Source organism: Hippoglossus hippoglossus, chromosome 13 (assembly GCF_009819705.1).
Source record: "Hippoglossus hippoglossus isolate fHipHip1 chromosome 13, fHipHip1.pri, whole genome shotgun sequence".
NCBI classification, from domain to species: Eukaryota; Metazoa; Chordata; class Actinopteri; order Pleuronectiformes; family Pleuronectidae; genus Hippoglossus; species Hippoglossus hippoglossus.
In genome coordinates this window covers 24,563,824-24,580,002 of record NC_047163.1, presented here as the reverse complement: position 1 = coordinate 24,580,002, position 16,179 = coordinate 24,563,824, and the positions used below count along the sequence as shown (strand labels likewise).

Here is a 16,179-nt window from a genome sequence, read left to right as displayed (position 1 = left end):
GGGGGGGTCTGCCGCGCAGTGACAGCGATCAGTCGTGAGCTATCAACCAGCTGCTTTAAGACCACGATGGATCGGTCCACTGAGGCCAATTAGGAGTCTAAGTGATGCAGAGTCTCTCAGATCCTCGTGGAGACAGAGATGCTGTGACGCTGCGTTTCATTTATATTTCAGAGCATGAGGTAAATTTGATCTGCTGAGGATATGAAGACTGACAGACGATGGACATGAATACGATCAGGTGAGTGAAGCGTCTCCACTCAGAGGAGGAGAGAGGAAAACAAGCTCTGCAGTTGTCTCTGTGTTCACCAGGTTTGTGCTGCAGTGTTTACTCCCTAAGTTTGGGCAGGTAAGAGCAAGGTTTTTTTCTTTTTTCAACTTGAGCCTATAACTGGGCCAAAACTATGAAACCTTAATTCTCTTCCAAGACCGCCACAGTGCAGTTTATTTAGGGGAAACAATAGAAATGGAGGGTGAGAGGTTTCCAATATGAACAGGATTGGACCTGGAAATAACAGTGCTTGGAGTACAGGAATTTATTTTACTAACTTTCCTTCATCAAAGAAATCTGAAACAAAGGATATTAACAAAAGCAATTAACCCGAAATCAGATATAGTGAGACTTTACTAATATAATCCTAGATCTGAAAGGTGTCAGTAAATTAAAATACTTGTCAAAACAGTGAAGAAGCTTTAATACAACAAGCAGCTGAAAAAAAAATTCTGAAAAGTAAGTTGTAAGTCTAAAAAGGCATAAATTACAAATTAAAGGTCTATATAAATTTTGGTTTAAGACTGAAATGAGTAGTGACGACCCTAATCCATGAATTCTGACACGTTTCTCCTCACTTGTCATGTGATTTCACCAGTGTGGACGACAGGGCAGGTGACTGCTCTGACTGATAGACTGCTAATTAATTCAAATTCAGAAAGTAAACTCAAAGTGGTCACAAATGTGTATAACGTGATCTACCAGTGGAGAATTCAATTTACAAATTTTTAAACTTTTGGGAACATGTGCACAACTGTTTTAGGAAATACATACATCACAAACTAAATGTTGATATTTTACCTGCGTGAAGACTTTTAATTTCAACTTCACATATGTAATAATGTTTGTTTTCATAAGAAATGTCCTATTTATAAGTGTATACAAATATTTTCGCCATTTTATTAATAGTCAAATGTGTGTGCACAGAACGCCCTATATATGCAGGGATCAGCTTACATGTGGGTGTGGACTTTAGAGACTTTTTTAGGGACATCTGGGCTTTTGGTGAACTTGTCTGTATTTTAAAATCATTGTACACATTTGTAAATCTTATTTTCCATCATGTAATTCAAATTTGTCACCTTGGCTCTCAATGACAGTAACTTTTATATTAGCATCAATGCCTTTGTTGCATGGAAGTAGATTCTCATGACTTAATCGCTTGAACAGCAAGAACATCACGGACATGTCATCATCATAAGCTCATGACTTTCATTTGGCGGCAGCATGTAACATGTCAGGTGGAAACATCGAAACATGAGTCATGGTCAAACGTTACCTATTGAGACTTGGCTACTCAGTTAGGATTATACTAGTTAGAAATGTCAGCTGGAAATGTAAAAGTTTCCATCTACAAATAAGAACACTGCTCCTATCTACGTCTGTCTGAAATAAAGAACCCATGATTTAAAAAATTACTGCCTGGTGTATGTATCCACATATTCTTATGAAACACCCACCGTAACTAACATCTTCCCTTTGTGCTTTACAGTGTAGATTTCAGGGTGTCCACTGATCTGTGTTCTAATGAGTTTAAACTCATAAGGCCCAGGGGCAAGATCCAAACTTAACAATCAGGTAAATAAGACCCAACAGGCGAGAGACTCTTGAGGAGCAGATCTATAAAATGAACTGGCCAAGCAAGGATAAATGATATTATTACGGTGAATTATCATCATCATCCAAGGAGAAAGTGCAACAGCACGGGCACAGAGAGAGAGGGGGACTGTGAACCGGCACATAGCCAAAGTTCTCCAGGGGACAAAACAACAGAGATAGATGGAGGCTGGAAACAACAGATAATGCAAAAATATTTCAACAACCATAAATCTTTCTCTTCAAGCACTGACGTGATAGGCCTATTACTTCAGATACCATATCTGTGATAACACTTGTGACACTCCTCCGATATTTTCCTCCAGATCTTCAGTGAACTTTTACTGCTGTAGTTTGGGTGCGAGGGAAATTGCAGATCACGACGCTTTGCATGTGCAATTCTTTTTATCCAAAGCTTTTTCATTCGAGCCCCTCAAGTCCCAAAATGACTCAGGTGGTGAGTTTGCCGCAGGGCAGGGAATCTCTTTTGTTATTAGCTGGTGAGTGTTGAAATGCAGGTTGCCCTTGGATGTCATTACACTTCGATCTTTTCCAAAGTGTTTCCCAGATACATGCATGACACTTAGATTGATAGCTTTCCGATGAACATCAGTGTGTGACCACACAGTTTGCTGACAGCTACAGTGCAGGAAGCCTGATTTCCATTTCAGTGGAATTACTTGCAGTGTGAGAAAAGGATTACTGGGACTATAGTTTCAAAATTGCATGCAGAAGAATGTCAGATCAGTTTAACTTTTCGTCTTTTCAGAAGAACATCACAGAATCCACTGCCGACTGACTCTGCAATGTACAATTAACAATGGAATAACAGCCTAGCGAGTGATTAAGTGGGTGATTAGTCATTATCATACTATACAGATGATGTCATCAAATGAACACTGGGCTTGACAATGGGACCACTGTGAGGGCAGATCTGACAGGGCCAACAAAGAGACCCATTACAAGCACTTGTTGAAATGACACTGTCTGGCACAGAGAATAAAGAGATGAAGCAGTACATTTTGGTAGATGGGGAGGAATCTCAAGGAAAAAGATTGTAGGAAACCTCTGACCTAGGACTTATCTGTGAATAACCACAGGCAGTTGTGTTGTTTGGAAACAACTTCAATATTAATGCTCATATTCACCAAAGGCTGGGACACAGGGAACATTTTCAAAATAGTTTTCGGTTCAGAAAGCATTGCTACATTACTTGTGGCTTAATCAAGCTCATAACAGGAAAAGTTACGGGTGTCATGGCTGCACCCAAGTTTACTCAGTGTGAGTCGCTTTATTCAAGTCGAAATGGGGGCAACATACAGGCCCTCTACATAAATCGATTTCAGACAAGTCATTGCACGTCTGAAAGCAGTTTTCCAGTTGATGTGGTTGTTTGTGATACAGGAGGTAAATGGCCCTGTTTAGTAGCTTGTTTGACTAAAGCATAATTACCTCACAAATTACCTTGAATCAGTGGGTTTCTGGCTCCATTCGATGTACTACGAGTGTTTGTAAATCCCTTCCATGGTCATTTGACTTTGACGTGTCCCAGACTAATGAAGTCAGTGAGGGTTGACCGTCTTTCTGAGGCAGCGTGAGGCGTGCAGCATGTGGCGGTATACAGGTGTCTATTTGTGACATTGCTGTGGGAAAATGTACAGTAATGATCTAAATGTGCTTTGAGTTTTACCTTTTTTCGTCCCTGTACCATTCGAACTCTGGTGTGGGCACAGCGGTGGCGTCACACTGCAGCGTCCCCATGCGGCCCACCTGAGTCTCTGAGCTCTGGGTTTTCTTTATTGTCGGAGGATCTGTCAAGACACACAACGACATGACATGAGTCAGGTGATAAAACCAACAACGAATCCCCTCTCACGCACGGTAAGAATCAAGTGACATGCCATCCCACTGCTGCTGCTGTCTTATTTTGCGATTGTGTTTCCTATCAGTTTCCCTTGAAACACTTGGATCGAACTTAATGACTGAACAGGATTATTGATATGAGCCTGGCACAGAAAGGGAAAGAAAAGAAATACAAAAAAAATATTATATCTTGGACAAACTCAAGTAATCAAGGGTTTCTGCTTTGAGCTTCTTTTTACAGTGTAAAGTTTCATTTCAGTTAAAGGCCATTCATCCCCAAGAAATCAATGTTAAATACATTAGGGGACAAAAGTTCAAATTCATCAAGTTGATAACATTCATCATATACTTATAAAGATTTCTGCAAACATCGCAATGGCCAGGAATATGTCCCGGGTGGATTAATGTTCATTTTCCATTTTGGATCCAACCATAATAAATGATTTAATATAGAATTGTTCATCATTTATTTCCGGCACTCAGACTTGGCTTAAGTACGCTTTGGGCAAACGGCCATACATGATTTGTTCACATCAATGAGGACTGTGTAACTCCTCTGGGGGGCGTGGTTGGTTTGCGATGTCTCATGAGCTGTTCATCAATCCTCAGCGACATATGTTGGAGCTCATCAGATCGGAACGTGGGCCCTGACAAGATGTAATTAGGTGATCTTGTTTTGAAAGTGTCTCTTAAGGATGATGTGCTAGGCCTATGCGGAAAATTACCATCGCATTGACAGTCATAATCAAACTTACAGAGCTTTCCCTTTCTGCCTGGATACGTCTTGAGAGGACTGACAGGTGCTCCAAAAACATTCAGGATACAGCCTCCCCTCCCCTCCCCTCCCCGAGCCCCCAGCCTTCCTTCACACATGCTATTCTACACGTCTCTACCTGTAATGCCAGCCTTGACTTTCTCGTGCTTTTATCTGTTGAGTGTATCATCTTGTGAAATGCCTGACATAAAACGTGACAGGAATATTGATCAGTGAGTACTACAGCGTCCGCTGCACACAGCCATTACTTACAGTTCACAACCATATTGACGTATTTGACATCCGGCGTGGCGACGTCGTTGCTGGCCTTGCATTCGTAACGACCCGCCTGGTTTCGCATGATACCTATAATGTCCAGGTACTCTTCTCCGTCCAGCGGCTCTGCTGTAGGGAGGTGAAGAAGTGATAGAGGGACACAAAAGGGAGGGGAACAAAGACAGAGAGAGAGAGAGAGAGAGAGAACAGGAGGTGGGAGAAAGACAACGTTAATGTTTGAGCTCATATCCGGAGCGATAAAATGTTCATGAATTTCAACCTCACTTTTCATATGGACTCTGACCAACATTGTCTACAGGCCATCAGTTTCAATAAAAGTGAAAATGACAAAAAGAAGGATTGTGTTGGATAAGAACTGGATGCAGATGAAGAATTTGGGAAAATTGATGCCACTCTCTTATCATCCGTTAGTTATAAAGCTACAGCCAACAGTCAGTTAACTTAGCTTAGCATAAAGACTGGAAATAGGGGAAAACATTTTCTGTTAAAATAGTCGAAAATTAATGCCAACCTACTTACCACAATAACTAACACCCACTAATTGATATATTATGTCCATCTCCACCAAGGAGACAGTGTTTTTGTCTGTTAGTTGGCATGATTATGCAATAACTACTGGACAGATTATCACAAAACGTGGTGACAGAGTGTGGATCAGCAAAGAACCCAATAATATTTACAGATCGATGGGTAGTTATAAGAATTTGTTTAATTTTTTATTTGACATATGCAAGATAGGACATTTTTAAAGATGTTCGTTAATTTCTCAAAAAGATATTCATGAGTGTGAGCAAATTGGTGCAGATCCAAATAAAAATGTGCTGGACAGCTTCTGTGGCCGTTTTCAGACAGGACCTTCAGAGGATGTCCCCGCGAACTGGGTCCTGACTTTTAATTCAGGCGAGGGCTGGCACAGCAGGCGGAGGCAGGATGTAACGTATTAATTACACTGCGGAGATGAAATGCTTTTGTTTGCAGCACATCAACAACGGCACTTATCGCCAAAAGCTCCCTTGACATCTTCGTCTGTCTTTCACCCTGATATTTGTTTCTTTTTTTCATTATTAATCGCATTTTAGAAAAGTCATCAAACCAACCACTCGCTCAAAAGTCCACACAACAGCTCCTTCAGACATTGTGTGGACTTTTTATCAGGGGACTCGCTGGATAAAGTCAGAAAGCAGCTTTTGTCAAGGTTTGAACCTTGTCCTTGATGCTTTTGTGATTTGTCTGACATCTTCCCAGATTTATGAAATATCAGTTTCTGTAGCACTCTGATGCTATAGAAACTGAATGAAATGACAATACAGTAAAAAAGAAATTCTCAGAGCTGTCATGATACAGGGGTAAATCTGGCTTCTTCTGAGACTTCTGCTATTATTCTGCCACCCACGTCAGTTTGGCTTGACGACTGTGGGAATGGAGGACACGCAGATACAGTAATAGAAGGAAACAACCTGATCCAGCTTTAAAGGGGACATAGCATGCAAATTCCACTTTGTTAGTGCTTCTACAGGTTAATGTGGGTATCTGGCATGTCTACCAACCCAAAAACTCTGGGAAAAAAACACTCGCGCGTTTTGTTATGGTTCCTCTAAGTCATAAACGTCATGCTTGAGCGACTCGATTGAGCTTCCTGGGTTTTGTGTCGTAACAAGGCACTGGAAGTCTCCCTACATGGCCTTGGCCCACCCCCCACCTCATCCCCCCCCGTCCCCCCACACTCGTTACGACGGGTTTACACCGGACGCAGCGAGGCTGAGAGGCAGCGCAGCGCCGTTCTCCAGCACGCAGCCGCCTGGCTGTTCACACGGGACGTGCATTTCTCCACGCTGGTCAGCCCCATAGACTGTATATATAAGGTCAGCCCGCGATTCTGCTTTCTCCGCTTGTTGTTGTACCCGTTGAATGTCGGGGTTCGGGGGTAAATGATGGTCTTCATAGCCGCCCCCCCCCTCTCTTTCTCTCTCTGTCTGTCTGCTTGTGTGCTTGTAGTGGATGGGCAGAGGGGGACATTTAATTATGTGATTGGGAAAATTAAAACTCCAGGACAACAGAAGGGGAATACAAAGTATGGGATGCATATTTGATAATTTATATCATATAAAATATGTAATTTATATTGTTTAAAATCATGGGGGGAGAGGGGGGAGGGGGGAGCTGGCTCATTAGCATTTAAAGAAACAGGGACTCAAAACAGGTCACTCTGTGTAGGGCTGTTTTAGACAGGGTAAAAAGGGTGCTGTTTTAAATGATCCTTGTGGTATTTTAACCAAAGTATGTTACAGACATTTCATTAAGACCCCAAGGAACCATATCAACTTGTGGTAAAATGGGCATGCTATGTCCCCTTTAAGATTCACAGGACATACATAAGATACATTTATATTTACGTACAAAAAGGACTGAATGTTGCTCAAATGTCACATTCAATGGTATATATTGGTATCAGACATGCATCTTTAAAAGTGCTTGAAAATCACCCACATTGCTCTGATAGACTTTCATATTAAGATTTTTTTATTCAACTGCAGGCACTGCAATGCAATCTTTATGGCTTCCGGGTGGGCTCACTCTAATGTGTTTTCATCATACGTAAGCTGTTGCACTTGCACCTTGGTGGTCCAATCACGCCGTGCCTATGATCTCGTCACTGTCACATTCAAGATAACATGGCTAACGAGAGGAGCAACTCGATCGTGTCGCTAAAAGAAATACCGTTCAGTCGTCGTAGTAAATCAGGATAAATTGGCATTTGGTGCATTAATGTGTGAGCAGCATTTTTACTATTATAGATTGTCAAGGTTGAGCTCAGTCATCTCTCTACTGTTAGTTGTTTATTCTATAACAATGCATCGTATTTAACTGATTTCTTATCAGTTTCTTTATAAAAATCTGAATCTGAAAAGTAACTAGTAACTTTAGTAAGTCATCAAATGAAGTAAAGATTTCCTCTGAGATATACTGCAGTAGAAGTATAAAGTAGCATGAAATGGAAATTATCTGGTAAAGTACAAATACCTAAAAATTGTACTGAAGTACAGTACTTGTAACTGTCCACAAATACTGTAAAATATGCAGCCTGAGGAACAATCCTTGTTTTATGTTGCCATCTAGTGGATACTTTGATCTGCACTGCTAAGTGTAGTAAGAAGAACACAGCTAGCTGCAAAATAATTGTTCTTGATTTGCTGCTTCTTAAATAAAATGTTATCTGATGAACTGAATCTGATGATTGTGTGACTCACCTATTTATTAATGACAAAACAGGTCTTTCTTCATATTCAAAGGATGGATGACAATTTATCTTTTGACCACAGGGGATTTTTAGGTCCCTTTTTAAAAGTCATTTTATTTAAAAGCTGTCGACAAATTGACTGTACAATATGTAGCCTAAGGAACAATCGTTGACTTGTGGTTACTGGTGGTATTGCTATGTTAGGTGACCAGAAAAAACCAAATTTCATGCAAATGTACGTAATGCAATGAGACAATGTCGAGCTGACTTGAGTTTATTTACCCATTAAACAGGTAACCTTAGCCATCATCACAACAATTGCCCCTCACTGAGAAATTTGGCAAGAGCGCTGCTTCAAACTATTTATGTACGCCATGTCATCTGACCATGAAGGCAAGTGTTTACAGTCTTTTCCAAGACCAACACTCAGAGGTGGAGTGAAAAGTCGTAGAGAGGAGGAGACATGTTAATCGTTTTAACCAGGATAGCAACACACACACAAGGCTCTCCTTGAAGCCATTTACAGCATTCGGCTGTAAACACAAAAAGTTACACAAGTAATTGAAAATTGAAAAAGGAAAAAAAAAAAAGAGCTTCAAAGAGAGCACTAACACTGCTGTCTTGATCAGCTCCCTCTACCTCACAAATTACTGCGGTGGTATTTCTACATTGTAATTTAGGGAGTACACTAAATAACTTTTTATACATGGATTTTATCCACTTATACTTGACACTGACTGGTTTGATTAGGGGCGTCATTTTGGTTATTGTATTCACTTACTTTTAATAAAGTGCTTAGAAAAAAAGCATATGAACCAGTTCACTTGGTAAATTTCGTTGCCACTATAATCATGGTATTACTAGCAGCAAAAGGACGTCCTCATCAAGGACACTGGAAGTTAGGGGGCTGTAGCACCACTTACTGGTGAGGGAGAGCTACTGCAAGGCAAACAAGTTTTCTAAAATCGATTTAATAAACTAAATCATCTAATTTTGTACACTAACACTTTAACAATAGCATAGTAGAAGCTCTAACGTTAACCTTTTAATTAGTTTGCTGATTGTTTGATTTTCTAAAACTGGTAACAAAATGTTGTTGGTCATTCAAATGAATAAGAATAGGCATTATATAGACTCGGGCTCAATCCCATTTCACCACTATCCCTTAGCCTCTTGTTGTGGGTTCGGCAAAACCTTTTGCTGGGGATGACTACTGATATATGACTGTATGACAACTGATTAGGGTGTCATATCATACCGTCCGCAATAATACCGGTATAAATATTTACGTGATAAAAAAGTGTCATAGCGCGATATTAATGATATAGCGACGCAGTGACTTATGACGCATTTACGCTCCTTAGCGTGCACAAGAACGTCACAAGCCCAAACATGTCTGCGAGCGAGAGCAGCGTGTCAGCCTCCGATGACGATTTCCGTAAAGAGGATTTACAATAGTGTGGGAAAATATACAAAAAAACTGTTACTGCTAAAGGTCGAAACACAACAAACTTGTTTCATCACTTGAAGCAAAAACCCACCGTCGAGTACAACCAGGCTATGAAGGCAGGAGACAGGCTAGTTGCTCTCGCTAGCGGCTCCATATGACAGGGAGAGCAAACGGTGGATGGAAAGTACTGATGCTGTTACATATCCTTGCCTGCCATGTATGAAGCATGCCGCGACAAACTAGCAGCTACACTATCGTTGGTGGAGTTTTTTGCCTCAACCGGGGACCTGGGGCCGAGCCGAACCACGGAACCATACATCAGCCTGACAGTGCACTACATCGACAACGACTGGAAGCTGCACAACTCCTACCCTAACCCTAACCCTGGACCGAGATCACCTCTTTTGGTCGGACACAATTTTGTGGTCTAATGCACCTTTCACACATGTATTTTTGGTTCAGACTAAACTGAAGATACCGAAGGTCCAAACCAAATAAGGCCGGTTCATCCATGTAATACTGAAAAACTGTAATAATTAGAAACTAGCTATTTGTGTGAAATGATTTCTAAAACGGTTACAGAAAAGATCTGAACAGAGCCCAGAGACCATCAGACAGATATGTGACTAATTGTTTAATGAGCAGTCCAGCAATTTAGCCATGCAAAGAACACAGCATCTCATTGGGAAAGATCTTGTCTGTCTTAGTAAAGGGATAGATCACCAAAAAATCTACTCATCATCTACTCACCACTATGTCGATGGAGGGGTGGGTGAAGTGTTTGACTCCACCAAACACTTTAAGAGTCTCAGGGGTAAACTGTGTTGCAGCCAAATCCAATACAATTGGTGTAAATGGTGTTTAATTTTTCAAACGTAATAAACCAACACGATAAAACAACTACATGCTCCTGCTCGACATTGAAATTTGACTCGGAACGGCGTCATTCACACCGTGTTTTTAGCCTAAACGTCCTCTGACATCCTCCTATGGAGCCGTGTTGACGTTCATGCCCACACAAGCTCCCACCCAATGGCATGCGCGGGGTCAAATTTAAATTTCGGGTCTTCATGGCACTTGGATGACGCATGTTATGTTTTTCTGTTGTTTTATTACGTCTGGAGGAGTCACCATTTACTTCAATTGTATTGGATTTGGCTGCAACACTTTTTACCCCTGAAACTCCAAAAGTGTTTTGTCCATCGACATAGCGGTGAGTAGATAATGAGTGAATTTTCATTTTTCGGGGGAACTATCCCTTGGGGGAGGGGCCAGGAGGAGGAACTTTTGATATGAGAGCACATATCCCAGTGGCATCATAACTTTAGATGTGGCATGATGATGTGTGATGACTTTGTGATAATTATGTGTTACATTGCAGCAAATCATAGACGGAAATGTGTTAATTAACTCTGCATGAGATATTCCGTTTACACAAAGATGACTCCATTTTCACATATGTGTTGTCCTGATATAGAGTAAAGTGACTGGAAATCAAAATAACTCTATAATAAATCATCTGCTTTCAGCCAGTGTGGCAACAGTGCAGATCTCAGGGTATTTCTGAAAATGATACCATTATCTGCAGTAAATAAGGGAGGGAGTCTCCGAGGGCCCGGCAAATGTAATAACTACAATAACATCGACTGATACTTCCCTTAATCTAAGAAAATAAGGAGTGATGGAAACTTGGCAGTGGAAATAAATTGCAGAGAGATCTCTGGGGTGCGTGTGCGAGGGGGGAAATGCACTGTTTTCAACAACAGTAAATGTCAGCAGTCTCAGTTGTGGGGAAAGTTCACGCTCATGCTGCAGGCTCTGCTCTGCGAAACTAAAGCGCTGCGCCCCGAGAAATGAACCGGTAACTTCAGGCACTCCGATATGGGAGGTTAAATGGAAAACAGCCGCTCTGCTTTGGTGAATATACATCAGTGCTGCGTCATTTCATGCGTTAATACTCACAACACCAGGCAGCAACACCCAAAAAACACTAATCTGCCTTTTACAGATGCCCGAAGAACATACACACAGCAAATACCTGAGCAATAAAAGTCGGCCTGAAACGTGATCTAAATCAGGTGCTTGATGGAGATGGTGGTCGACTGATAGTGTATTTTTCCATGTTGATTGAAAGATCAGTGGGATCATGATCAAAGTCCAGAGCAGATCATACTCAGCTCTCCGTGGACAAACTGCCAGAGTAACATGATTGGAGAGGTATGATTGAAAATCTGTTGCCATGGAAATTCGGTTGAAGCTCAGTCATTTCTTCAGCACTTTGGTTTGGTGCTGGATGAAGAAAGGGCGATGGAGAGAGAGAGAGAGAGAGAGAGAGAGAGAGAGAGAGAGAGAGAGAGAGAGAGAGAGAGACAGGTGAGAGCTGGATCAAAGAATGGAGAAAAGGAGAGAGAAGAGAATTTAAATGACAGATGAGAGGTAACGGCTTGACTAGTTGGTTTAGTGCCGCAATTAACTGTCAGTAATCTTACCTGGTGTACAGAGAGAGCAGGATGAATGGAACGTGATGCATTGTCCAAAGAAACAACTAATTACAATACAGCGTTTTGACGCTCATTTGTGCTCGCGCCTTTAGGAGAATACTGCTTCCTGCACGTGAAGTGTGTGCTTCACGTTATCTTTTTAATGAAGCATAATGAAGATAGATTGGTTAATCTCGTCTAGAGGGAATTGGTTGGAGTGTGTGTGTGTGTGTATGTGTGTATGTGTGTATGTGTGTGTGTGTATAGTATAGTGTACGTGTGCCTGTGTGCACACGTGCCCACGCCTGTGTGTGGAGGCGTAAAGTGTCTCTATGCCTGGTGAGTATGAAGCGCGCAGGCATTCAGGGTGAAGGCACATTTCCGAGAAGGTTTTCAGGGAGCACTGAGCGCAGTGACTGATTCAGAGTGTGCACATTAGAAAAGCCCATTGAATCCTGGAATCACACTATATAATATCATAACATTTGTATGCTAATCTGGGCAGAGGAGGGAGAATGATATATATATATATATATATATATATATATATATATATATATATATATATATATATATATATTATAGTATATTAAATATAGGAGGGAAAAAAAGTAACTATATATTTTTCCAGATAACTCAATAGACAGTTTGGCCAAGATAGGTCACCTGCCGAGTTTTTTCATTTTCTTTCCTACAGAACAATGTTAAGAGTTTACAGCCATGCTGAGCTACATGAAAGATCAGGTGATCAACGACGTCAGTGGGCTTTATTTTCAGGGGACTCTGGATGTCTGCACAAAATTCCATCGCAATCATTCTGCCAGAAAGCCTGGAAGGCAAACTTCTGCCATGTGCTGGAGCTGCACGCTGCCATGTGCTCCCCAGAAGACGAGCACACAGAAAGTGCCAGTGAGAGACAGACAGGGACGGTTAACGCTTCATGGATTTTCTTTGACTGTGCACCAGCTCCACCGGTGTGGCAGCTCACTGGGATTTCTCCCCGTGCTCTTGATGGCCAGTTTGACTATGATTCCTAATAATCACTCATAATGACAAGCACAGAAGCAGCGCAGAAACAGCTTGCAGCTCCCTCCCTTATTGACCGTCCCTGTCATTTCTTTTCAGACTGTGGATCGCTGTGGGGGAATGAAATTAGGGCCAACATTTAGAAAGTCTCTCTGTCTGATAATAAACTGAAAATCTAACTGAAAACATTGAGTTAAATAGGATCAAATCAGAAGCCAGACACAGTTACTATGAAAGTCTTGACCCATTCGTATGCAGACATTGTTCATTACCTCACCTCTCCCCAAAAAGCCTTTTTCATTTTCCTCTCCGTTTTATGTTTTAATTTTGTGTTGCGTGTAGTGGTGAACTTCAGCCTCTTGTGGTCATAATGGGTATTACAAAGACAAACCAGTATAAAATAACATCTCAGGACAGTCACCTGTTTTCAAAATAGACTGTAAAGATGGACGACATGACAGCTTCCCAAAGTTAAGCCAAAGCATCTTGATTGCATCGAAGCATCTTGATCCTGACCTTCAGTTATACTTCAAAATGTTTACCCTAATCAATGCTGCTAAAACCTTTATCTTGATGTTCTCCTTTACACTTGACATCTATTGCACTTCTGTCCGTCCTGGGAGAGGGATCCCTCACATGTGGCTCTCTCTGAGGTTTCTACCTTCTTTTTACCCTGTTAAAAGGGTTTTTTAGTAGTTTTTCCTGACTCTTGTTGAGGGTTAAGGGCAGAGGATGTCACACCTTGTTAAAGCACTATGAGACAAATTGTGATTTGTGAATATGGGCTATACAAATAAAATTTGATTGATTGATTGATTGATTGATTGCACCTGGTGGCTGGTTACAGTAAAGTTCATAATACCACCTCCTCCATATTAATGGATGGGACATGGACCGAAATAATAAGTGAAAGATGGTTTCTGTCATTTCTGTTAGTTCTTTTCAGACTGATGTTTGTTCAAGTGTCAATTTTTCGATTTTTGTTTTTAGCTCGTTATTTGATACAATTAAAATAGGGTGATATGTCATGATTGACAGCTGATACTGACTCATGATTGGTCAAACACGTGAGATGATACCACACTATCTTGGCTCCATACTGCCAACTCTGTCTCCAAATGCAAGATAGCAGAGTTTGTATTCAGCATATTTCTGCTTAATTTCTGGATAGTAGAAGGAAGAACATTGTCCAACTTTACATTCATCTATTGGTTTCATCAATGGGGAATAAACTGAGCCTGGAAAACTAATTTCACTTGGTTCAATGGATTAAAAATAAGTGAAAACTTATCCTGGCTTAAAAAAAACGTCACTTGCCTTTCAGGGCTTCTGTTACAGTTGCCAACTTTCTGTAAAATTGAAGATGTTACAGCTATTTTATTAATTAAAATTAATTACTCATTCAGTTAAAAAAATCATAAATAACACATCCTTTCTCAAATTTTTCTTCAACGTTTTTCCTCCTGGAACATTTGGAGTAGGGAGTAAGTGTTGGTGTAGCCTTGAGTTACTCTATCAATAGAATTCACAATGGGGCACACAGAGAATATGTGATGAAATGCATGCTTTTCTTTTCCCTCTGAGAGAACCGCATGCTATCTCCAGAACAGCATTAACTGGGATGTGGTGGCAGGACAGTTTTGAGACCACTGAACTGTGGCACTCTGGCAGATACAGCATCCCCCCTGTCAAAAAATAACTTCAGTCCATCTCTCACCACAATATAAATGTACTCGCATGCAACAATGATTATAAATAATAAGTGTCATAATCTGATCCAATTTTGTGCTAGTAAGTTTTTTTTTCCCATTTTAAGGGCTGTGAATCTAATTTTAGAATGAAACAATTCCTTGATTATTGGAGAGAACTGCATACCCAGCCTGTGAAGATCCTGCATTTGCTGAGTTGCTTGGAAACCACGTCTTCTAAAAAGCATTGTCTTCGGAGTAGTTCGAAATGATTAGCTCTGATGTGAGAGTTTGAAATACTGCGGGTGTAAACATGTTAGAGTAAGGGACGCATAGAAAAAAACAGGATGCTGTAAATGGAAACCAAGTGATAATCGAGAATTACAGGAAACGTCTGCAGATAATGAAGTTACACAGTGAGCTGCATTATAGCTGCCTGCAGCTGAGGAGTGATGACCGGAATCACGCGCTTAAGCCAGTCTCCTGAGCCATTATCATTTGAAAGCTTATAAAACATGTCTGAAAAACTAGATGAAAAATTCAAAAGGTGTCCACAGTGCAAAGCGTGTTCTGCCTATAACTGAGTGGTGACAGGAAATCAATTATTTTTCCGTTTTTTTAATTTTGAGGTGAAAAATCGAAATGTGTTGTTTAACCCCATCTTCGACACTGAGCTCAAATTGTTTTTCTGCCATCATCTAAATTGCTATGCAGCCTGGCGCTAGCCATTCTGGAAAGACAATGCACATTCAGTAATTGCTCTGTTTCCACACATTACTCTGTTGAAAGCCCTGCGGCCTTTGGGGTATGCAGTAGAAGGCTTTTGGAAGTGAGGTGGAAATAGTGGAGGGGCCTGGTAGAAGCACGCTCCTACAAAACGCCTGCTGGATACTGATTTGCATTGCACAGGCAATGTTAAGTTTGTGTGAACAACTGCAAGTTTTCCATGTCAATTAAAGTACTCTGCCGGTGTGAGGGACAGAGTTGCGGTGGGAACACACATGCCCCCCCACCCAACCTGCCACCTCCCAAAGCAAGAGAGGGGACCAGATTGGGGAGAGCGAGGGAGAGAGACAGACGAGGCAGAGGGGTGAGGGATGTGAATCTCAAACCAGAACTTCAGCTGGCAACTGGATGGCGCTCTTTTGCATATCCTCATGAATCATTCATCAGCATCACTTTACCACAGTGTGCAACATTACATTTATTTTGCAAATGCTAATTTATGTTAAGCAACTGATTTGAGAAACTTCAGAGTCGAGTAGCATAAAAGACCAAGAGACATTTATTTCCTTTTGTCTGCATGAGTGTGAAAGTATGTTTACTGGTGTCTGTATACGTGCACATACCCATCATTCTCCTCTGGACCTTTAACGTTGTTTGTTCGTGTGTGTGTGTGTGTGTGTGTGTGTGTGTGTGTGTGTGTGTGTGTGTGTGTGTGTGTGTGTGTGAGAGCATATGTGTAATTGTTTGGACTGGCTTTATCTAACACAGCCACATGGCAGCTATCTTTCTGTCA

General features: G+C 41.1%; 1 protein-coding gene across 3 annotated transcripts in view; it reads right to left on the bottom strand.

Annotated features, from left to right (window-relative positions):
* lsamp (limbic system associated membrane protein) overlaps positions 1-16,179 on the bottom strand; it is a 607,348-nt gene that overhangs the window by 5,967 nt on the left and 585,202 nt on the right. For all 3 annotated transcript variants that reach the window (XM_034604932.1, XM_034604931.1, XM_034604930.1), the window contains 2 exons: positions 4,755-4,886; positions 3,555-3,675 (listed from right to left, as the gene is read on the bottom strand). In XM_034604932.1, the coding sequence (XP_034460823.1) occupies positions 3,555-3,675; positions 4,755-4,886 (253 nt within the window). The remainder of the gene's footprint in view (positions 1-3,554; positions 3,676-4,754; positions 4,887-16,179) is intronic.